This window comes from Protobothrops mucrosquamatus, unplaced genomic scaffold (genome assembly GCF_001527695.2).
Source record: "Protobothrops mucrosquamatus isolate PMUCROS unplaced genomic scaffold, P.Mucros_1.0 scaffold36, whole genome shotgun sequence".
Lineage (NCBI taxonomy): Eukaryota > Metazoa > Chordata > Lepidosauria > Squamata > Viperidae > Protobothrops > Protobothrops mucrosquamatus.
The window spans coordinates 277,032-301,571 of record NW_015386420.1 but is presented as its reverse complement, the minus strand read 5'-3'; the positions used below and the strand labels follow the sequence as shown (position 1 = coordinate 301,571).

Sequence of the window (24,540 nt, the reverse complement as noted above, 5' to 3'; positions counted from 1 at the left end):
TGAAGGACTGAAATCCTGCAGTGCCCGCAAGGTCCTCCTGCTCAAGAAAACATGCACAGGCCCATCTGAAGTTTGCCCATGAACATCTGAATGATTCAGAGGAGAACTGGGTGAAAGTGTTGTGGTCAGATGAGACCAAAATCGAGCTCTTTGGCATCAACTCAACTCGCTGTGTTTGGAGGAGCAGGAATGCTGCCTGTGACCCCAAGAACACCATTTCCACTGTCAAGCATGGAGATATAAACATGCTTTGGGGGTATTTTTCTGCTAAGGGACAGGACAACTTCACCGCATCAAAGGTACGATGGACAGGGCCATGTACAGTCAAATCTTGGGTAAAAACCTCCTTCCCTCAGCCAGGGCATTGAAAATGGGTCGTGGATGGGTATTCCAGCATGGCAATGACCCAAAACACACGGCCAAGGCAACAAAGGAGTGGCTCAAGAAGAAGCACATTAAGGTCCTGGAGTAGCAGGTCTCCAGACCTTAATCCCATAGAAAATCTGTGGAGGGAGCTGAAGGTTCGAGCTGCCAAATGTCAGCCTCGAAACCGTAATGACTTGGAGAGGATCTACAAAGAGGAGTGGGACAAAATCTCTCCTGAGATGTATGCAAACCTGATGGCCAACTACAAGAAACATCTGACCTCTGTGATTGCCCAACAAGGGTTTTGCCACCAAGTGCTAAGTCATGTTTTGCGAAGGGGTCAAATACTTATTTCATTCATTAAAATGCAAATCAATTTATAACTTTTTTGAAATGCGTTTTTCTGGATTTTTGTTGTTGTTATTCTGTCTCTCACTGTTAAAATAAACCTACCATTAAAATTATAGACTGATCATTTCTTTGTCAGTACAAAATCAGCAGGGGATCAAATACTTTTCCCCCTCACTGTAGTTATTGTCAGTACATGAATTGCAGAGTGTCTTGAATGTTTAACTCATTTGTTTAACAAGTTGACTTCTTGGTTACTATTTGTAGAAAATTATTAGCAGGGCATGGATTTGTCTAAAATTGAAGAGAGTCAGGGTAAGGAGTGATGGATTTCATAAAGAGCCTTTCCAGTCTAATAATTTGTGTTGAGAATGGAGGATAGAATTTACTGGTTCCCATGGATTATGATGTATACATATTTTATCTATTATGATGTATACATATTTTAAATCTTTAAAAATCAGAGTAACATTTTGCTTTGGAAAACAATTTTCCTTATACCAGATCGGACATTTAAACCATTTGTTTCACTGTGGCTCTCTAGGTTCCCTTGTGGAGAAATATTCACAAGAGAACCTAGAGAGGTATTGCCCTTCCTGTGCCCTGTGCAGCTGTTGGAAAAGCTGCTGATGCCACTAAAAGCAGGCTGGGGAAGAGGGCAGAGAGCTTTGCATTCTCTCTAGGCAGCCATTAGGATTTAAATCCAGGATTAAGAATTGAAGCTGCTGTTTTTAAAGTTGCTTTTTGAAAGCGTATCAGGGGTGATCTACCGAGTGCAAGATAGACAACAGGCAAGGTGCACTGAACTATAGCCCACGTGATTTCCCCTAACTTGATGGACAAATATGGTGCCATTCCCCGAGATTCTTTATTATAGTATAGATCAGGGGTAGGCAACCTTGGCTCTTTTATGACTCATGGACTTCAACTCCCAGAATTCCTGAGCCAGCATGGCTCAGCTTGGAAACCTCTCCCTTTTCCCTCAGCATGGCTGGCTCAGGAATTCTGGGAGTTGAAGTCCACTAGTCATGAAAGAGCCAAGGTTGCCTATCCCTGGTATAGATTCTTGGGAAGCTTTACTTACAGGTAGTCTCCGACTTACAACCATTCATTTGGTGACCACTCGAGATTACAACCGCACTGAAAAAAGTGACTTATGACCAGTTCTCACACTTATGACTGTTGCAGCACCCCTCATGGTCACATGATCAGCAGGCACGTGGCAACTGGCATATATTTATGATAGTTGCACTGTTCCAGGGTTCTGTGATCACCATTTGTAGACTTGGGAGGAGGAGAACCTTTGAGATTTCTTTCATTTTATATTACTTGCCAGTCCTTACTGTGGTGGTATCTCTAGGACCTGCACTCTGTACAGCAGGTAGCACAATGTCTATCAGTTTGAGAACCACAACAGGTTGCATTGCATTACAGGCATCACATTTCAAAAATGGTGTGTGTGTGTGTGTGTCAGAGAGAGAGAGAGAGAGAGAGAGAGAGAGAGAGAGAGAGAGAGAGAGATTATTTTCTGCACAGTTTTCAGGCAACCTAAGAATGTAGGGAAATAAGGCTTAACTGATGCTAAGAATGAGAAATGGTATTTAAACAATAGGAAGATGGCACCTGCAAATATACTACTTTAATTGTGCAGACCAGCAATGTTTAAATCAAAGGGCAGTCTAAGAAGACAGTTTATTATCTACCACATTAAATTTTGAGATTTTAATTCAGAACAAATCAGCTAATCTCTGAAGTAACTGTTGTAGCTGTGTGTTTCTTCGCTTCCATTAACATAGAGGGTTCCCCCCCCCAAATCCCATTAGAACAACTGGGGGAAAAGCCAATGTGACATGTAGCCTTATATGGCTTGGATTCTTATTCTTTCAAACAAGCAATGGTTTTCTTGTGAAACTCGGAAGGCTCTCATTTTGTTTTGTTTTTTCATCCCTGGAGTCTAATTTTTCAGTAGTTAAAATCAGGTTTTTATGTGAGTTGCTTATAGCATTTTCATCCTGTAGTGCAACAGTTTTTGTGCTGGGTTTACAGCAATCCTTCCAAACTTAAGTTGGAAGTTGGAAGAGGTTAAACTTTAGAGGGCAATATTTTTGCCCTATGAGTTTTATCCAGATGTTTCTGGACTCCATGGATGAAAACAAAACAAAACGAGAGCTTTCTGAGTTTCACAATTGATTTTCCAATGAAAGTAATTTAAAATCTATATGTTATTGGTTTCTTAGTCTGGTCTACTTTATAGGGCTGACATTCATTATTTTATGATGATCCTCAGGATTCTGTCTTATTGTGTAAGCTGAAACATATGCTCAAACTGCTAGAGGAGATTATTAGGGGCTTTGAAGAGAGATGTCATCACTGTGTTGATGACACCTAACTCAAACCTCAAATAAGTGATTAGTATCTTTGAAGCTTAAGCTTAATAATAGAAAAATGTCTAATGGTAAGAACCATACAGCAACATGGCAGTTTGCTCAGGAATTGGTCGTAAGGGGTTACTTGATAATGGATTCCTGCAATGGACAGAAGATTGAACTAGATCACGGGTGTCAAATTCGCCGTGTCACGACGTATCACGACTTTTTTTTGCATTGCTGGAGCTGAGGTAGGCGTGGCCTCTGTATGATACAACTGGCCTGTGGGCCGGCAGTTTGACACCCCTGAACTAGATGATCTCCATGTGTCCTTCCAATCCTTGCATTCTGTGGTTCTAAGAAAAAGTTAATAATTACAATAATTTATTAAATTTAACAACGGTATTCTACACTTGGTTACAGTCCATCCCAACTGCTGCAGTGTGCCTTATGTGTGATTGTATTTGAAAAGTATCCAGAAATTGTAATTGGCCAGGCTGCTGACAAGTGCAAGGAATAGGAACCATTAAAGCAGGGGTCCTCAACCTTGGCAACTTTAAGACTTGTGGACTTCAACTCCCAGAATTCCTCAGCCAGCAAAGCTGGCTGAGGAATTCTGGGAGTTGAAGTCCACAAGTCTTAAAGTTGCCAAGGTTGAGGACCCCTGCGGGATTAAAGCCTATATTGAAAACTCTGCTTACTATCAGTTGCCTTTCAGCCACAGTTTAAGAAGCTGGTGTTGATCTAAACACCAAACAGCTTAAAATCACCTGTCTGTGGGAATACCTCTCTCGCTGTTTGGTTACTTGGATCACTAGGAGAGGCCTTCTTAATTCAAAGATACCCCACTGCCAGAAGCTTGACTATGGAAGGTATGAGAAAAGATTGCCTTCTGTGTAGCACCAATTATGATGTGTGCCCTAAGGATATACATTTAGCTCCCCCTTTCTCAGTAACGAGGAATTATTTCTTATATAGTAATTATAAGAATTTTTTTTATGTTGGTTTTTATTTTAAGTGGAACAAATTCATTATGTTTTATACGCTTGCGTTTTAAGCTTTTGAAATATTGAAATAAAGAGAAAGGCAGGATATAAATTCAATAAAACAGGAAGGAAAAAAGGAATTCAGCTTTCTTGCATGAGGAGAAATCGCAAAAGAAGATAGCAGAAGCCAAGACTAGTCCAGGCTCATTTACCGTTTCCACAGCAAACAACGCTTCCTGACATGAATAATTATAGAGGCCTTAGAATAAAAACAATTGTTAATTCAATTTGTGGGAGATTTAGGTGTTATAACCAGCTGTTAAGAGGATGAGATAATAACACCCAGGAAATAAAGGAAGAACTTAAAAAAGGAGGGGGAGGCAGGAAATTAACATGAGCTCTTTTGCTCAAAAAGGAGTATCTAATTCATGCTGAGAAACCTGAGATAGCCCATGTTATGTAACAGGACTCATGCAAAAACAGATATTCCAAATGCCAATTAACTCAATCAGATCTGATATGTAATGTTGCACACTGCAAAGCATCATGTATACATTTCTTACAAACTAGCAAGCATTTATCATAGCTCTGAAAATAACCTGAAATATTTCTGTAACCCTTGATAATGCTTTTTAACATCTTTGGTGGTTTGCAGTGAGATTTTTAGGTTTATAGCAAATCTGTCCTTTACTTCTAAAAGCTAAAAAAAAAAAAAAAAGAATCACTCCTGGGAAGCATTGGCTTTGATTCTAACATAACTAAAACTATGTTATGGATGCTATAAATACATTGCTTTTGATTTTTTTATTCGAAGCATGTTTTAAGCTATGAATTTGCAGATTTGACTTTTGATAAGATCATTGTTTGTAATTAGGTCTGTATAGTTTAATATGTGTATATTATACTGAAAGCCAATTTGATGTAATGGTTAAGGCATCAGGCTAGAAACTAAGAGACCAGTGGTGGGATTCAAATATGTGAAGAACCAGTTCTCTATGTGGATGCCACTTCTGGAAGTCCATTCTAGGCCCGGGCAACAAAAAATTAGCTACTGGTTCTGCCAATCTGGTGTGAAATAATAATAATAATAATAATAATAATAATAATAATAATAATAATAATAATAATAATAATAATAATAATAATAATAATAATAATAAAGTTGGAAGGGACCTTGGAGGTCATCGAGTCCAACCCCCTGCTCAGGCAGGAACCCTATATCATTTCAGACAAATGGCTGTCCAGTCTCTTCTTAAAAACTTCCAGTGTTGGAGCATTCACCGCTTCTGGAGGCAGGTTGTTCCATTGGTTAATTGTTCTAACTGTCAGGAAGTTTCTCCTTAGTTCTAAGCTGCTTCTCTCCTTGATCAGTTTCCACCCGTTGCTTCTCGTCCTGCCTTCAGGCACCTTGGAGAATAGCTTGACTCCCTCTTCTTTGTGGCAGCCCCTGAGATATTGGAACACTGCTATCATGTCCCCCCTCGTCCTTCTCTTCGTTAAACTAGATATACCCAATTCCAGCAACCATTCCTTATATGTTTTAGCCTCCAGTCCCCTAATTGGCTGAATCCCACCACTGCAAGAGACCATGAGTTCTACTTACTCCTGCCTTAGGCACAGCTAGCTGAATGACCTTGAGCCAGTCACTTTCTTTCAGTCCTAAGAAGGAGGCAATGGTAAACTACACCTGAAAAACCTTGCCAAGAAAACTGCAGGGACCTTTCCAGGCAGTCTGTAAGAATTGGACATGATTAAATTAAAGGGGGGAAAAGTTATATTGAGCAGCTTTTAACTATGAAAAATCAAGAATCCACCACAAATGAAAGATAGGTTGGCATTTGACTCTCCCTAACAGAAATTTTAACAGAACTGTAATCTTCATGGGAAGTTTTTTTATAGTGAAGATCTTCTCCTGTAAGCACACTAAATATTTTGGCAAGGTATTAATTTCAACCTTTCTGTTGATGTTTGGCAAGACCAAATTAATGGTTATATATGGTATTTATGCATTCACAGACTGGTCTTTTTGAATGATTAGATGTGTCTTTACTATTATTAATGGAAGCTCCCAAATAGTTCTCTTCATATAGTTAGATTGGTTGTGACCTTTCTGTTGTTTTTTTTCTGTTCCAATGTTGCTGAAGTCGGTTACAAAGTAATGCTTCAGAATGTTTGCATTTTCCAGTATCTGTTGTTTTTTTCTCTTGCCAACGATCTGTTGTTTTTTCTGCCAAAGCTGATCCTCTGGCAGTGCTGCTCCCTGGATTTGTATGGGAGCACTTAGGAATGACCCAAGATGACTTTTGGACAGCTGTAGACCCACCTGGGAAGGGGAGTCTTGAAGATTCCAGTTCCCTCTGCCAGCTGTCAGAAAGTAATTGAGCAAATCCATCTTCCTGTCAACAGTTTTGTTTTCTAAGCAAGCCTAGGTTTTAACTTTCACTTTTGAATTTATTGTTTTACTCTGCTTGACCACCTTATTTTTTCTTATTTTTTCCCTTTGATTTATGTAGTTGTTTGGAATAACTCTCATTCTTACATTTCCTGTTTTTGGATGGTGAAGTGCTTTCATTTAATTTACATTATTATTATTCTTGGGCTCTCATCACAGGATTTTTGTATTTTTTGTATTTGCAAAATATTTATTTCTTTTGTTTATTTCTTTTCAATTTTTATTTTAATCCTGGATTGAAGTATCAGAAAATATCTTTCCTGTTTCCTTCTGCTTCAGTGTTCTATGTTCCCCAATCAAGTCTGACAGAGTAACAGTGTACCAGATTACAGACAAGCAAAGGTGATTGAAATCTAAGAAAAGACTTTTTGATAACATGCAGTTTTTAGCTGGAAGGTTTTTTTAAAAAGTTTGATGGGGTGATAATGGCCATGCAGTTTTGGATAAGTTAGATTCACAAAAGGACTCTGATATGAAAGTTGCAAACCAAAGAGATATGGACTTCACAGCCAGAGAACTAACTGAGCTGATCTTATGCATCTTTTTGAAGTTCAAGCCTTCATTTCTTTACAATACTACTGGTAGAAGCCTGATTGAATGAGGAAATGAGAAATTTTTCTTTTCTGAAACTGGGGGACTATATAGGATCACTTCTGTATGGACTTTATTGGGAAGATAGAGACACCGTGGAGACTGAGTTAATTATATTTAATTAGATAACAATGAATAAGAGATGGTATTAAGAAACAAACATGGATATTTGATCCAGGATGAAATACTCTTAACTTTTGGATTGATTTGGGATAGATAATATGCCATGGCAAATTTTCTACAACTGGATTATAATAACATTTTATTAACAGAGGGTTTTGAAACCTTAACCTTGTCTTTTTTATTATTATTGTGCTTCCTGTTAACTATTTTGTCATTAACATACTATATATAAGATATCGTGTTTCCCCCAAAATATATCAACTTTTGCTCCAAAAGACACATTAGGGCTTATTTTCTGGTTAGGTCTTATTTTTGGAGAATCCTGGTATTAATACCCAGGAGATGAGGAGCAATTGGGGTGGGATGGTAAAGACAGGAGGACAGAAGGAGGGAGGAGCAGCAGAAATGGAGGGGTTAAGAGGCAATCCATGTCTCCTTGAAAATCATACATTTCTCCAATCCCCTCCCTTGACCCACAGTTTCACTGTGTGGGCTGCGCTGCTGGGCTTCAGTGGCGGCCAAAGCGATTTGGGATGGTGGTCCGGTCCACTGCCCATCTGGGAAGTCCCTCCAGCCCTGATCCCCGGGGAAGACTGGAACTGGTGGCTACTTTCTCCTCCTCCCCTGCTCCCTGTGGAGGGAGGCAAAAGAAACCCGCTGAAAATGACGGGGGACCGAGCAGGGTCGAGCAGGGTAGGGATCAAAGACAAGGGGCAGAGGAAATGAAAAGGGGCGCCAAAGGTTTCCATTCCCCAGCGCCCCTCCCTCTTGTTCCTCCAGCTGCCATCGCAATATTACCTGAGGGATCAGAAGAAGTTGATCCCAAACGAGGCATCGGAGCGGGGCAGGGGGATACACATCAAATGTGTCAATAAAGGTGGAAGATGTCGCTCATTAACACAGCTAAATCTTCCATCCATGCTTAACCCCCCAGCATTTAGGCATGCTGGTTGAGGAATTCTGGGAGTTGAAGTCCACAAGTCATAAAAGGGCCAAGTTTGAAGACCCCTGATTTAGGAGCTGGAAGAGAATCCAGTCTAGCCGCAAATCGAGGAGTTTTGCAGTACTCATCCAATCTAGCCTGCCTGCTGCCTTGTCACTGCTTCTTACGAAGGAGCGCAAGTACTCAGCTCTGCTCCCCCAGCCACGATCCCTGCTAAACCATTTTTAAACAAAACCAGTGCAAGAAGCGCTTCTGTCTGGCACATTTACCTAAAGTTGCCTGTTGTCACACCAAAAAGCTTGTCAATCACTAAAAGTTCAAAGAACCCTTCAGGGAGATTTTAAAATGGGGGTGAGGCCATTTAAGGCTGCACGCTTGCAAGAGAGGCTTCAGCGGGGGAGGGGGAGGCATTTACAGTATCTTTCACCCAGACACGCACGCTCTCTCTCTCTCTCTCTCACACACACAAACACCCCTTTGGACTCTGCCACTCTGGCCTCAGGGTGGGAGGAGGGGACTGGGGGATCCCGGGGAGAAAGGCGGCAAGGACACGAATCTGCTTCGGCTGCGGCTAACTGTTTCCCTACTTACTGGCTGGGCGAGTGGTGGTCGAAGCAGCCCTACCAGCACTACCTTAACTGGGGCTTATCTTGGGGGCAGGGCTTATATAACGAGCATTATGAAAAATCATCCTAGGGCTTATTTTCCAGTTGGGTCTTATTTTTGGGGAAACACGATAGGTCAATAATTTGCAAATAAATTTAAAAATTTGGGGGCCTGTTTCGCAAGGGGTAGGAACCAATATTATAGTAATGTATTAAGTAGTATTCAGTTAGGAGCTATAACTATATGCATTGTTTTATTTCTTTTCAATGCACTTTTTTAATGTCTTGATTGTTTTGTATTTTTTGTTTGTTTTTAATTTTTTATTTTTTGGGGGAGATTTGTATTTTAACTTTCTTTTGAATAAAATTAAAAATAGAAAAAAAAATGTTGCATTTTCCTTATTAAGAACAAGTACTTCACTACTGAAAACCAACACGTGAAATGTCTATGTTTGTATAATTGTCTGAGGAATGGACAAATTAGTAAAATATTTTTGAGGATTAGGATGGTTTAAATCTTTTTATTATAGATCAAATCATGTTTATCTCTACTGTAATATTTTTAAAAACCATTATCTAACTTATTCTGGCATGAATTATATCAGGTGTTTTATTAATCCAAATTGTGATCTTAATATTTTGATGTACAGTATTGCAGGAAATTGCATACATTTTCAGAATAAAATTGAGATAAGGAACCAAATATTAAACTGAAGCATAGATAGTATCTTACTGAATATAGTTCTCTCTCTCTCCCTCCCTTCCTCCTTCCCTCCCTGTGTTTGTGTGTGTGTGTGTGTGTTTGTGTGCCTACGCGCACATGCACGTGCATGTTTTGTCACATTAAGAGGATAAATAATCCATATTTATAATGACAGTCAGCAAGTTATTTTTTACTTTTATCAGTGCTAAATCTGGGGTGACAAATTGCTTTCTGAAGCTGGATTCTTCTTCTCTGCAGGTGTCGGGATAAAAATAAAAGTAATCATTTATCAAGACTCCTAGATCTGTGACAAGTCTGTTAGAAGCTTATTGCTACCAAAACATAATGGGACCCTTCAGTTAGATTAATGCCCATTTTCTTCCTGAAATACAGTGCAGTCAGCATAAAGAAAACCAGATATTCTTTACATTAATTTTTCTAAAAGCTGTTTGCAAATATCAGCTTTCATTGATGTAACTGCTCACATAATGTCACTCTCCCAATTACAGGCAAACTCTCCAGCAAGAACTTGGTTCAGTGGCCCCTGTCTATATGTTTGTCATTTCCTGCATCTTATTATGATTAGTTTAATGGTTGCTTACTCTACCACTCCAGCCAGGAAGGACTAGGTTGTTCCTTTCCTAGAAACAGCTAGTTTTCTGCCTTATTTGTTGCAGAGGGGGAGTAGTTTTTTTAAGGTCAAAGAACACCCTCCATGAGACTTGGGGAACAGAAACGGACAGTAAGAAAAAATTCTTTTCCCCTCCTTCATAAATTCCTTTTTGGAGAATGTATGTATGTTGGCACTAAAGGAAACTGTAGTCAGCAAAGGTCGGAATTTAAAATAGACTTCAATCTGCAAAATATTAGGACATAAGTAATGGTAAATTATTTAAAATAACACAACAGTCACCTTTTTCCCTGTCAAAGGAATCTATAATTGGCTATGTCATCGAGGAATAGAGCTTCATAATTAGTGGGCCTTCTTTAGTGGCAAAGTAACTAAGATATTTGATTTGTATAACAGAACGGCACTAACTTAATAATTCTTAAAAATGAAGATCAAAGGATTCATATTCAGAAATGCGCATCATCAGACATATATCTTCAAGAGGCTGAATTCTATATAGTAAATGTCCACACACCACAAGTTAAGGGTTATCAAGATATCAAGTAGTCACATATCCCTCTCATCTCTGCTTGGAAGCAGTCTTTGAAATAGCTTATCGGTCTTCCATATGCAAATGGAGAGCTGAGATAGAAGAATGGTTGATTGTGTGAGACTGCTCAGCAGCTTTTTAATAGATTGACTTGACTTTTAAAAATCCTTTCTGGATCTTGATCTAACACTTCAGCCAGACATTTACTGTTATTTACAAGATATGTAGTCATTCACTAGTGTAGGCCTTGTAGCAACAGATAAAACTCTTCTTTCTTTCAGCACTTTCTTGCTTGCCACCCACACACACACTTTTCATTCATGACTTCTGGCAAGCTGTTTCTTCTGTTTATCTGGTTCATTTACGTCTGTTAGTTCATTTCAGCCCATCCCAAATTAGTCTTGAAGTGAACATCCATTGTTTTTCCTTTTTTCCCTTTGGCTTAGCTTTTATCTGGATTATACAGAATGCATATCAGAGGGATGCTACTCATACCATAATTTAAGACCTATATTTCTGCTTAGCTTATTCTATAAACTTTTTAAGATTTTGGAGAAGCTGTGGCTAATTGCTTAATAGAGGCAATGGGACATTATTTATAACCTGGAATTTGCTACATATTTTATTGGAGTAGCTTAATCTAACTAAAAGACGCTTGCTCCTGGGGAGGAAAGCTATGGCAAATCTAGACAGCATACTAAAAAGCAGAGACATCACCCTGCCAACAAAAGTGCGTATAGTCAAGGCCATGGTTTTCCTAGTTGCAGTGTATGGATGTGAAAGTTGGACCATAAGAAAGGCTGAGCGACAAAGAATTGAGGCCTTTGAACTATGGTGCTGGAGAAGACTCCTGCGAGTCCCTTGGACTGCAAGGCGTTCAAACCGGTCAGTCCTAGAAGAGATCAACCCCGACTGCTCTTTAGAAGGCCAGATACTGAATTTGAAACTCAAATACTTTGGCCACCTAATGAGAAGGAAGGACTCACTGGAGAAGGGCCTAATGCTGGGAAAGATTGAGGGCAATAGAAGAAGGGGACGACAGAGAATGAGGTGGCTGGATGGAGTCACTGAAGCAGTAGGCGTGAACTTAAATGGACTCCAGAAGATGGGTAGAGGACAGGAAGACTTGGAGGAACGTTGTCCATGGGGTCGCGATGGGTCGGACGCGACTTTGCAATTAACAACAATAAATCTAACTAGAATTAAGCTCAGGAAATGGGACATTTTGTTGAGGATTTCCCCTTTCACATAACGCTCCAGGCGATCAGCTGTGTGATGTGCAGGCTCCAAACATTCTGAATATACATCTTGGCCTCAGGCTACAGAGATTATGCTAACTGCATGTAGCCTAGGTCTCCACAGCAACCCTTTGAGGAGAGGAAATATTTTATCATTTTAAAAATCCAAATCCCAGAAAGAGAATGAGATATAATAGACATCTACAGAAAAGGACAAGTTTAGAACCAAGGCTGAAGAGAACAGTTTCAGAAATTACTGTATACGACTAAAATACCTCAGAGATCATCTGGACAAGGGATCTGGGAATAATTGAGATAGAGGGCATTATTTTGGGAAGGATAAATATAAAGGTCTAGCTGGTAATATTTGATAAGAGTTAATTTTACTTTGGAATATATGCAATTATTTAAGCTTTATGATATCTGATATATCTTGTCCTGGATATTAATGCAACTTGGTATCTCTTTGCAATAAAGTTGTTTTATATTATTAGAAGATCTATCAACTTTTATCTTATCTTCTCTATTGCAGTTTTCTGTGGGGGATTTCTTTAAGTTGCTAACTGGTTTTAATAGCACTTTACTCTTATCTCCTTGCCCCTGAATGTTTTTACCTGCCATAACTTAATGCTGAGCAGGGATTTTTGCATCTTCTCCTTTCCTTTTTTAAAATATAGTGATTTTAATTGTCATTTGTTAGATGGAGCTGTATTAACACTATAAAAACCAGGAGGTAGCATTGTAGAATTTATTTCATTTTTATCATCTTTTGTTCTTTTGTACTTGCCAGAAAGGCCATGGACTGTGGGATTCTTATCTATCATGCTAGGATTCTCCAGGAGGCCATGTGGAAGCAGCAATATCTGGGGGCAGGGTGGGTATGTCCTTGGTGGTCTCTGAGATTGATTGTTTTCTTGCAGACCTTTCATTACCCAAACTAGGTAACATCATAGTGACTAGAAAACAACCAATCTCAAAGAGCACAAAGGACCTCTCATCAACCATGAGCTACAAATATTCTCCTTTATTGGCAGCAATATCTGTCAAGTAGCAATATCTATCAAGCAACAGCATGGGTGTGTAAACCCAGGAAATTTTTGGTAGAGAAGGGTTGAGACCTCTAGTATTTCTACCATATAATAGTAATTATCGAGATTTTTGCAAACTGGGCTTCATCATTTTAGACTGCTGTTGTATTCATATGTATATTTCTACATGTAAGAAACCTTCTGGAGGCAAATTTTATATTATAGGGATCAGGTCTAATTAGATTTTCAGAGTCGAAGTGCACAACTGGCATTTTCTTAAAAGTTTATATAACAATTTAATTATGCCAAAACTACAATACAATAGTGCACTGTTGCAACCACCAGTCCTTACCAATTTCAATATGGGACTTGCTTGGTGTGTCATGTGTTCTATATTGGGGGCAAAAACCTAAGCATGCAGTTTTCCACATCTTTTGTGCTGAATTAGTACTCTCCATGTACTGTGCTGTGTGCTTTTTCTGAATACGTTGTTCTAATTCAAAGTGAGCCAAAGCAGTACTAGGATTTTTTGGCAATCAGAAAAAATATATGCTTAAGAGGTGTTAAGGAGAAGATGACATCTCCTTGAGAGAGTACTGCATGGAATATATCTGGATGGTTGCCCAGAATATTTGAGGTGAAGATTATTCTAGGTTCTTTTAACCAGTAGGTTAAAACTGTTCCATGTGTTAAACAAACAAAACAATGGATGTGCTGATTTCAGTCTTCGGTGGCCTTTTTTTTAAAAGCATTTCATACTCACTGCATTCTTCTTTTTCTTCTGTGATGCTTCCAGCTCTGAAATATAATATATTTTAGGGACTTGCTTCGATCTCTCTCAGTAAATTAATATTTTAAAACTGATCAAAAAGGTGTCATCAGAATAGCTCTCAAAGTCCTAGTGAACATGTGCAAGAGTTATTAAAACCATCTTGAAACCTTGTTGTTGTTGTTAGTTGCGAAGTCGTGTCCAACCCATTGCGACCCCATGGACAACGTTCCTCCAGGTCTTCCTGTCCTCTACCATCTTCTGGAGTCCATTTAAGCTCACGCCTACTGCTTCAGTGACTCCATCTAGCCACCTCATTCTCTGTCGTCCCCTTCTTCTATTGCCCTCAATCTTTCCCAGCATTAGGCCCTTCTCCAGTGAGTCTTGAAACCTGGTTAATCCTTTTCTTTGAGGTGGGTCATGAAGCAGTTAATCCTGCTGGAATTAAGCATCTCTTCAAATAAATTCTATGTAATTTAATGAAGTAAGGTGAACAAGTGATGGGGCCTCACTACTTTTGCCTAACCTTATCATTGGCCATAAAGGTAACTTTTCTGCAATACAGTATGGAAAAATTTCTTCTGGATCTATTGAAAAGGAGATAGTGAAATGGTTCTTGAGAGCATTTTGCCAGCCAAAGTAGTAGGGTAGTATGTAAGTACCAGGCAAACTTCCCTTTCCCTCTCACAATCCGCTCTAACTTCCAGATTAAGAGCACAGTTAAAGGATAGCATCAAGAGACATGAATACATGAATACTGTACCATAGGTTCTATCATTACTAATTGTTGTTCCTTCTGGTGGGGGAATGATAGAAGTCGGAGTCCAACAATTTGTAGAGAGCCACACATTCTCTATCCTTTTTTACGAGGTGTTTCTGTCCATCAGTGTCAGAATGTACATGGCAATGGAGGATGAGGAAGATTGGGAATCATGATTATAGGTAAAAATCACATAATCAATAATATTAATAGGGAAAGTAGTTGATCATTAATCTTCACTAATGATCATCATTAGTGATCGTTAATATTAATGGAAAGTAGGTGGCAGCAATTATAAACCCAAATAATGTAAAACAACTATAGTCTCTATTCATAAAGCAGTCTTAATAATGTAAACATTATGTCAATAGAAAGCTAATTAATTCCTGAAGTGGAATAAAGGGGAAGGAGGAAGGGAACTGGCGTGTAGGCTGGAGATGGCATTTGAGAACAGCAAGTTGGGTGAGAAAAACCTAAGCACAGAAATAAGGAAACAAAATTGTGGTTCTCTATTAGGAAAGGGAGCTCCTGAAAAAGAGAGAGAAATTAAGGACTTCTAAGCCATGCTTGTGATTTATTATTTAATTCTCCAGCTCCAATTGTTAGCAAGCTACTTACCCTCCTTAGCTTGCTTTTCTGTGAACCCGTCTATTTGTGAATAATTGCAGCTCCCAATAAGAAACCTATTAGATTTTATATGTAATGCATGTTGAATGGGTGGATATGTGTGTGATGTGTGTGTGTATATAAAATATAAACAGTGATTTAGAGATAACTGACCTATCTACTGGCATGTATGTATATATGTATTAAATTGGTAACTAAATGAGGTAATGATGCATTGATTGTTCCTGGACTTATTTTACAGGGCTCAAAAAGAGTCTTGAGATCCAATGAATATGTTTTACCACCTGGAGGCTTGATGGAGACTGATCTGGAGTTAACATTTTCACTGCAGGTAACTTTAACTTTCTTGGGCAGAAATAAAGAATTGTGTCTCAGTAAAAAGTTTGTCTATTTTGAACAGAATGTATTTAATAATAGCATTTCAAGTAAAATAATAATAATAATAATAATAATAATAATATAGTTGGAAAGTACCATGGAGGTCATCTAGTCCAACCCCCTGCTCACGCAGGAAACCCTATACCATTTCAGACAAATGGCTGTCCAATCCCCTGCTCTTGTAGGAAACCCTATACCAATGGTTGTCCAGTCTCTTCTTAAAATCTTCCAGTGTCGGTGCATTCACAATTTCTGGAGGCAGGTTGTTCCACTGAATAATTGTTCTAAGTCAGGAAATTTCTCCTTAGTTCTAGATTGCTTCTCTCTTTGATTAGTTTTCATCCGTTGCTTCTTGTCCTACCTTCAGGTGCTTATGAATTGTTAAACAGTGCTTACCTTCTATTTGTAGCATATGATAGATATTCTTAAAGCATAATCCTTGGTATATTTATTCTGAAATAAGCCCACAGTGTTCAAAGGATCTTATTTTTATAATTAGTTTATTCTGAGCACAACCTAAGGCTATTTTCCAATCACATTTGTGTTCTGGTTATAAAATGAAGCGTAAACGAAGGAATATGGAGGCTGCTTGAGAGATCTGGTGTATTCCTCCTTTACTTCTCTGTAAATGTTTCACCAGAAGCACTTTGAAAATAGTCTTTCATGTGAATACCTTGCCTTCTTTCTTTACAGTATCCACATTTCCTGAAAAGAGATGGTAACAAGCTCCAGATCATGCTGCAGCGCAGAAAGAGGTACAAGAATCGAACTATTCTGGGCTACAAGACTCTGGCAGTGGGCATCATTAACATGGCTGAGGTAAATGAAACTGCAGAAAGATTGTAATACAGCTATGTAGGAACTGACGGGGAAGAAGAGATGCTTATTTAAGGTGTAAATTTAGGATCAGAACATAATCCTGGCTGTCTTGTACCTTTTCCAAGAAAAGCATGGAATGGTATCAGTCTGTGCTAGAGGCTTTTTGTATTGTATCTTCTACTCAGGTCATGCAGCACCCAACAGATGGAGGGCAGCTTTTGGGTCTTCATAGCAACATCAAGGATGTGAGCATCCGGGTGGCTGAAATCAGCATCTACTCACTTTCTAGTCAACCTATTGATCATGAAGATGGAAATGTCCCCTCTGGTCCCAAAATCAAGGCATCTGGTAAGGTTTTGTTTATAAAGCTTCACCCTGCAGGGTTTAGTTGAAGTAACTCTCTTTTGCCCCAAATCCTTTGGTCAGGTCTGATTACATTGTTATTTCATCCTGAAGTATTTTCTTCTTCTTCTGTTAATCCACAATAACGTTAGTGATCCTATTTCTAACACGTAGCTAAATACCAGCATCCACTCTCCAAAATCATTGTACTTGGCCCCAGTTTGGATACCTTCAAAGAGGAATTCCACAAATTGTAACTATAGGTTACCTCTGTTATCAGAGACAGGAAGCATTTCAATAGCAGTTGCTTGGGAACACAACCAGAAGGGAGAGAGCCAAACACTACACTGAAAAACTAATAATGTGTAGACTGTATCTCAGAATAAAATAAGAACTGTAGAACACACATTTCAAATGTAGCCCAATTCCACATATAAAATTGTTTGCTAGAAATGGCTTCCAAATGAGATTAAACTGTAGATCACATTTACTTTTTAGATATGGAGTTATTCTAGACCTCGAGGCATAATCCCACAGATTAATTCACCATTCACCCATAGAGGAGATCAGAGATCTTTTCCATTTAAAGAGCATATAAAATCCTTAACAGCTGTTATATGTAATGTTAAATATAATGTCAGTTCAGTATGTTTTGAAAAAATGTATGGTTAAGTGATGTTTCATAAAAAATACCTCAGGTTATTATGGGATTACAACTTTCAAAAATTGTTACCTTCTGAGATAAATTGGCATTATGTTCTGTTGTGCTTTGTCACTCCTTTCATGAACCTTGCAGTTACATCCTGCCATTAGCTTGTAGCCTTCCATTAGAAAATCTATTGCCTTGTTGCTGTATTTTCTTCCATTCTTCTGTATCAATTCATGAGTGGCCATGGTAACCACCTTTTTCCATTTTAGATCGCTCCCCAGATATTGATAACTATTCTGAAGAAGAAGATGACAGTTTTTCCTCTGAGCAGGAAGCCAGTGATGATGCAGTACAGGGCCAGGTACTTATCTACCTGTTTGCCTTTCTACTACCTTTCCTGTAAGACACAAGTTCAAAAGCTGGGTATTTTTCAAGTGTGGTTGAGTTACAAAAGCCTCAATCCATGACAGTGTTTCTCAACCTTGACAATTTTAAGGCATGTGGACTTCAACTCCCAGAATTCCACAGCCAGCAATGCTGGCTGTGGAATTCTGGGAGTTGAAGTCCACATGCCTTAAAATTGTCAAGGTTGAGAAACACTGATCCATGAGGATGGTAAGGCCTGGTCAACAATATTGATTATCCACTCTTACTAAAAGAGATTAAGAGAGAGTATATCTTTTTTGAATCACCCTTTCAGCTGTCAAGGAAGGGGTATATTTTAGTGTTAAGTACCAAGTACCAATTGCTACTGTCTTTCCTCCCACTTCAGCAGCTAATCTGCACCCAGTTATAAAAGGGCTTAAGGGAGTGGGGGAGAGGGAGAGGGAGAAAGAGAGAAGGGGGGAAAGGAGAGGGAGAGAATACAATTGATTAGTAGATGATAAAGTAAGAGAGAGCCCCAAACTGAGAATTGAAATGCAATGGATTTTTGTCCTACAATTCAAACAGAGGCATGTAATAAATGATTACATTTTTTTCCTCCTTCACTTACCAGAAATAGCAGTGTTTTTTAACTGTGGATGGATACTTGTGGGAGAGATAAAAGCTATTAAGAGAGAAAAACAAGGTTCTAGTAACAGGGGTGAATCTATTGAGATATTTATCAGAGAACAACCAATATATATCTGGAATGATACTGTTATAATAGTTTTAATGGATCGTACACATTTCTTTGACCCAGAATAAGCTGACTTTTAAAACATACCTTCTAAGAAGGTCCCCATCTCAACTTTCTACTCTTTGATAATAGCCATGTAATCTCTGTTTGTTGCTCTCTAAAACTCTTTAATAAATATCCAAGGAATCACAGATTTCATTTAACACGCTCCACCTCCCCAGTCAGATGGTTGCCACAGTGTATTGCCCTCTCTTTCTATTCAGGATTTATATGACGAAGAGGATGAAATGAGGAAGCCAAAGAAAGCCAGGCGGAAAATGATCCGAACTACATCAATGACCCGAGTAAAGTCATCCTTTTTTTTTTTTCCTGGGGCTGCATTTCTGTGGGCTTTAGCTGGGATCATGAATAAGGGCACTCCATAATAAACCATGATTGCAAGTCCCACTTCACTTTTCCCCTTTCTTCCCACAAGGGAATCTAGGTGCCATCCATAAATCAATTCAGAGAGAACATTTCATGTAGTCTTCCATCAGCATAGATTGCAGAGTTCGGTGTGTTATAGACTTCTTTCTGGATTCAGATTCTTTTTTTTAGAATATAGTGATGTTTTCTGGTTTTTGACATGAAAGCTAGTTATATGTCCTTAGGATATCCACATGCATTTCATCCGGTATTACTTAAAGCTATCACGTAGAAGACGGGATTGATTTGTTTCATAATACAGGATAAGAAATAATGGATCTAAATTACAAGGAAGTAGATTTCAGTTGGACATCAGGAAAAATGTCTTAATGGTAAGAGCTATTTAACATGGGAATAGACTGCCTCCGGAAGTGATAGATTTCACTGAATGTGTTTACATTTATGTTGGATGGTAATTTGTCAGGGAAGTCATTATAGTCAATTTCTTTAGAGGATAGAGGTTGGACTAGATGATGAAGGTTCCTTCCAACTCTTCAGTTCTGTGATTCCGTGAATATATCCTATAACATGCATAAGAGCAGTAACTTCTAGATAGGAAGCTGTTGGGATGAAAAGGCTGTACCTGAGAGGGCATCCACATTCAGCAGATGGGAGCAACAGCTGGAATTCCCCCCTTCCAGCACAGTGACTCCAACGATTGATCTTTCCTTTTTCATCTTTAAGTTCGGCTACTGCTGCTCCTGATTAAATCCATAATTAGGCAAATGAAGGGAGGATGCCGACCCGACCATCTCTGCCTCTAGAATCAGTAGAGGGAGAAGCTGACACTGATGCTGCTATTCCCAAGGGATTGCTCATCCTCTCCCTTTGGAAGTTTGGGTCTGGGCTGCTGATAGGTCATTTTGACTTCTGAATTTGGGCAATGTTTTAGTTCTGCTGGGGAGAAAATGGCAAGATGGGCCAATTACAGAATGTGTTGTAGTCCAGGGAGGTAGCAAAAGAAGACTCTGTGCCTATTACTGAATCTATTTCCTCTCAACTTCTTTTATATTTTAGCAACCAAACTTCAAGCAGAAATTTGTTGCCTTGCTGAAGAGGTTTAAAGTGACAGATGAGGTAAGGAAATTGGTTTCAGATAGATGCAGAGGCAGATTATTTTCCCTCTTCACTCAATATCTTTTGAACATTTTTACTGAATATTTTAAAAGGGGAAAAAGTCATAAACTAAAGAAGAGGGGAAGGAAAAGCACAAAGCAAATAAATAAGAGATTTACATCCATTATAAGATTAATTAAATCGTACTTGATCTTAGCCAGAAGGCTGTGAAGTGAATATTAGTGTCAGTGATAAGCACAATATGAAATATAACTTAAAGTGAAAAATTATAGTCTAATCCATTACTTAAATGTTAACATTTTATGCTAAGAGAAACCCAAATTTTGGATGGAGCACAAGCCCAGAAGTAGAATCTAAAAAAAATACTTTCCATCTTATATTCAATTCTGTGGCAGATTCATTATTTCCAAGTTTGAGGTTATTTATTTATTTATTAAATTTCTATACCACCCATCTCACTAAGTGACTCTGGATAAGTTACATCATAAATGTGAAAGGTTATTTTAGACCGACATACCACTCCAACATAATTTGTTATCCCACTGAATGAATTGTATGTATGTGTTCTGTCCCTGTCGGACACACACACCCAAACAGCCAGCCGAGGGTTAAAGAACTTCTCCACACTTCAATTCACAGATAAGAAAACTTGGCAGCAGCTCCGTAGCTGCCTGCCAAGACTTTTACTCAAAGAACAAAAACAATACACACAGTTAGAAAAGTAAGTCCACAGCAAACTACTACGCCAGAGATTCAGCTTTTGTCCGTCACAGAGTCCAAATGGCCACCACCTCCCTTTTATAGCCTGTGGCGTGTGGTCCAGTGACTCAGCTTAATCTCTGGCACGTCTCCTTTTCTGCTGCGCACGCTTGTCACTCCTACGCTGGCGTGGATCCAGCCACAACTTCTCTTCCTCATTATCCGAAACACCTGGCTCCTGGCCAATCTGAGAAACACCTGGCTCCTGGCCAATCTCAGAAACACCTGGCTCCTGGTCAGTCTCTTCTCCGTCGGAAGACACCTGAGGCATTGCCAAAGAGGAGGGTCTTGGAGAGGGAGGCCTGGCCATCTCCTCTCCTTCATGTTCGGAGCCTTCTTCCTCCGATAAGAGGGGCTCACAAGACGGAGCCACAACAGTATGTCTCAGAGCAGAGCATTGAGTATCTTAGCAGTTGTTAGCATGGACAAAGCTAGTTTGATATACTTTGTAGAAATAGAGTTTAGTCATATTTAGTAGGCATTACCCTGCAATTTCTTGTAGGAGTATCTGCTGCAGAAACTGTAACTGGCACTCTTGTGACCAGGGTGCGTGCATGGCCATACCAGGAATGCAGTAGAATCCCACCAAAGAGATCCCTGTATTTGCTCGCTCTAATTCAATGTGCTTCAATGCAGCAACAAGAGCAGTAGACTGGGAGAAGCCTGCGGCCTTCAGATGCTGCAGGCTGCAGCTCCTGCCTTTGATCATGCTGACTGGTGCTATTACAAGTTGGAATCTGATCAGTTCTGGAGGGCCACAGATTTCTTCATCCCTTTCTGAATGTACTGTAAAGATTTTTCAGTGCAGTAGTTTCCGCTTCATTCTCCATGCACAGGAGGATTAAGCCTCCTCCCATCCCTGAAGGATGCTTTATTGCTTGTTACTTCCACTTGTGTTCCCCCCCCCCCCAGGTTAATAATTTTTTACTGTCTTCATTTAGCATTCACAGCTTGCCGCAATAATAATAGGTATCAGTGCCATCAACATGCTGTTTCAATGCCTTCTCCTGTAGACCTCCCCCCAAAATTGGGTGTGAACCACCCAATAGCCAAAGTGCTACTCCTTATTATATTATTTATTATCCTTTCTGTTTTGGTTCCTGTGCTGGCCTCAGGTCATCAAAACCTGAAAGGTTTGATTGACTAAAATTGCTGACGGGTGGGGGGTGCTCTCCCCCCCCCCCCGCATTTTATTGTTTCGTAACAGCTGGCAGCACTGAGTATGAGTTACAACCCAGGAAAGGGAAAGCATGTAGCTCCTTTGATCTCACACACTTTGTGTACGCTATACACACTACCTCAGGATAGTAGAAGTACATTCTCCCAGAATTATTTGCTTATTAGTGATTCTGTAATTTGGCTTTAATTCATTTAGTTTTGTCTGATGCTGCAGAGCGTAAAGCAAATCCTTTGCTTTGGTTATCAAGATAAAAGTTTGATCCCATAGGACTTAATTTCCAAGTTTTTCAGGAGGAGGGAGCATTCCTTTTCCCCATCTTGATGGCCTGGATTAGGCTTCAGCATGCAATCACTCATTCTCTCTCTGTGTCTCTTGTTCAGGGGTAGGCAACCTTGGCTCTTTTTATTATTCGTGGACTTCAACTCCCAGAATTCCTGAGCCAGCATGGCTGGCTCAGGAATTCTGGGAGTTGAAGTCCACGAATCATAAAAAGAGCCAAGGTTGCCTACCCCTGCTCTAGTTTCTAAATACTTCCACTGTGGAGTGTTTGGCCGAGGTGTTGAGCTGGGTAGCTTTGGGGAGGCTCCTTCAGGATCAGAGATGTTTTATTTTACAGCATAAAGGCTTGTGCTTAACCACTGTGGGATTGATCAGGAACATTTTCAAAATACAGAGAATGTTAAAGACATTTCTAAGGTTAATACACTTAGGGCACAAACTATTTCTTCCTTTTTTTTGTAAGAGCCTCTAGAGAGCTGTAGTTATGTTAGACTTTTTCAGCAAAACCAACAAAAAATTCTGTGGCACTTTTAAGATTTTCTCATGAGCTTTTATAAATCATAGTCCACTACATCAGTTGCTCTGCAGAGGCCTGTTCCCATTTCTGTTGTAATTTCCCAAATGTGTAAAAAAAAAAAAAAGTCTATCCCTTCATAAGTGACTCGTTGTAGCTTCTGAATGATCAAGAAACTAAGTTGTGGTTGTGGCCCACAGTCTTTTAAAAATTGTCCATTCCTGCTTTATAATTATTAATTTGAGAGATTCAAAAAGTATTCAGATGAGTCCAAGTACATTCTCTCTCTCCCTCTCCCTCCCTCTCCCTCTCTCTTTCTCTCCCTCTCCCTCCCTCTCTTTCTCTCCCTCTCCCTCTCTCTCCCTTTCTCTCCCCCCCCTCTCTCTCATCTCTTTCATCTCTTGAGTATTAGTCTCACAGGATAATAGAATCATTACTTCTTCAAACAAAAGAATAAGCCTCTGAATGGCAATAACTGTTAGTCTTTGGTTGACAATATAGACCTTTGCTAATGTTGTTTTTACTGGTGTTTGCTTACTTAATTTCATTCTTAGGAGTGCTTAAATTTATTTTCTCTTTGTAATAAAAAGTAACATTCTGTTTTTTCTCCATGGGTTTCTGAGACACATCAAAGCTACAATGCTGTTATAAAAACCAATACACTCCAATTTTTTTTAAAAAATGACTTCATAGCAGTCAATTTCAGTGGTTCAGATATATGTAGTTGTATTTACCCTAGTGCAGGGGTAGGCAACGTTGGCTCTTTTATGACTCGTGGACTTCAACTCCCAGAATTCCTGAGCCAGCTTGGCTGGCTCAGGAATTCTGGGAGTTGAAGTCCACGAGTCATAAAAGAGCCGACGTTGCCTACCCCTGCCCTAGTGCATCAGCAAGGAGAATTTTAATTTTTGGTATGTTTTTTATATGTAATAAATATTAAAAAAGTAAATATGAGCTAACTGATAAAATTAGTACTTTATGTTGCTGTATCATTCTCTTCTCCACCGTGGTTTGGGATCTACAGGTTTTGGATTCTGACCCAGTGGATCAGACCCAAGAAGTGGAGGAAGACCTGGGTCTGCTGTATGACAGCCTTGAGGAATGCAACAATAGTGACAGCGGCCCTGAGATTGAAGATAATGAAAGTGTTCATAGCACTCCTAAACCAACGTTGAGGTAAGAGCTCAGATGAAAAGCCACTGAGACTGGCTTAATGAATTGTGGCAGGAAATATTTGTCCTGCAAACATTTCCTTTGGATTTCAGTCTCTCAACATTGCCTCCAAAATTCAAATAACTCCATACCCAGCCAGGAATCCTTTGCATGTCTACTCCAAACCAAGCCCCAGTGAGTTCACTAAGACCGCAGTCCCAGAGAGCTGTATTTGGGGTGGCAGCCCTAATTTTCCTTCTCCCTCATGCAGCTGGGCTGATTACTTGCAAGACACAGTTTCTGCATTTGTGATTCATTTGCTGTGAAAGGGGAGACTTGGGATCATAAAGTAATTTGGTGATAGATGGGAATAGCTTCAGGCGGGCCTTAAATGTGACAGGCTAATAAAGAGCCCTGCGTAAGCCACAACAGACCAGCAGGGATTGATGAAGTAGCCAAGCTCCTCTGTGGCAATTATGCTGAGTCTGCTTTACAAATGATGGGGTAAAACAGAGAGAGACTAGTGATGAATTTTGTACTTTAGTGTTTGCCTGAGGAAATGATGGACTATCTCTTTTAGTGTTTTCACATGGGTTTTTCTTTCACGAGGACAGGCTTCCAATTTTATTAATCTTTAGGAGGATTTAGTGGTAATCTGAGAGATAGAATAGGTCTATAGTTAATCTGTATCTCTTAGTTCTACAAATCTCACTATTGGGAAAAGCTCAGTGGACAACCAGA

At 39.4% G+C, this 24,540-nt stretch overlaps 1 protein-coding gene across 1 annotated transcript in view; it reads left to right on the top strand.

Annotated features, from left to right (window-relative positions):
- Positions 1 to 24,540, top strand: part of LOC107283383 (phosphofurin acidic cluster sorting protein 2) — a 57,308-nt gene that overhangs the window by 11,639 nt on the left and 21,129 nt on the right. Inside the window, exons 2-8 of the mRNA XM_029283204.1 lie at positions 15,307 to 15,396; positions 16,137 to 16,262; positions 16,448 to 16,610; positions 17,523 to 17,614; positions 18,637 to 18,717; positions 19,856 to 19,915; positions 23,672 to 23,823. Of these exons, the coding sequence (XP_029139037.1) occupies positions 15,307 to 15,396; positions 16,137 to 16,262; positions 16,448 to 16,610; positions 17,523 to 17,614; positions 18,637 to 18,717; positions 19,856 to 19,915; positions 23,672 to 23,823 (764 nt within the window). The remainder of the gene's footprint in view (positions 1 to 15,306; positions 15,397 to 16,136; positions 16,263 to 16,447; positions 16,611 to 17,522; positions 17,615 to 18,636; positions 18,718 to 19,855; positions 19,916 to 23,671; positions 23,824 to 24,540) is intronic.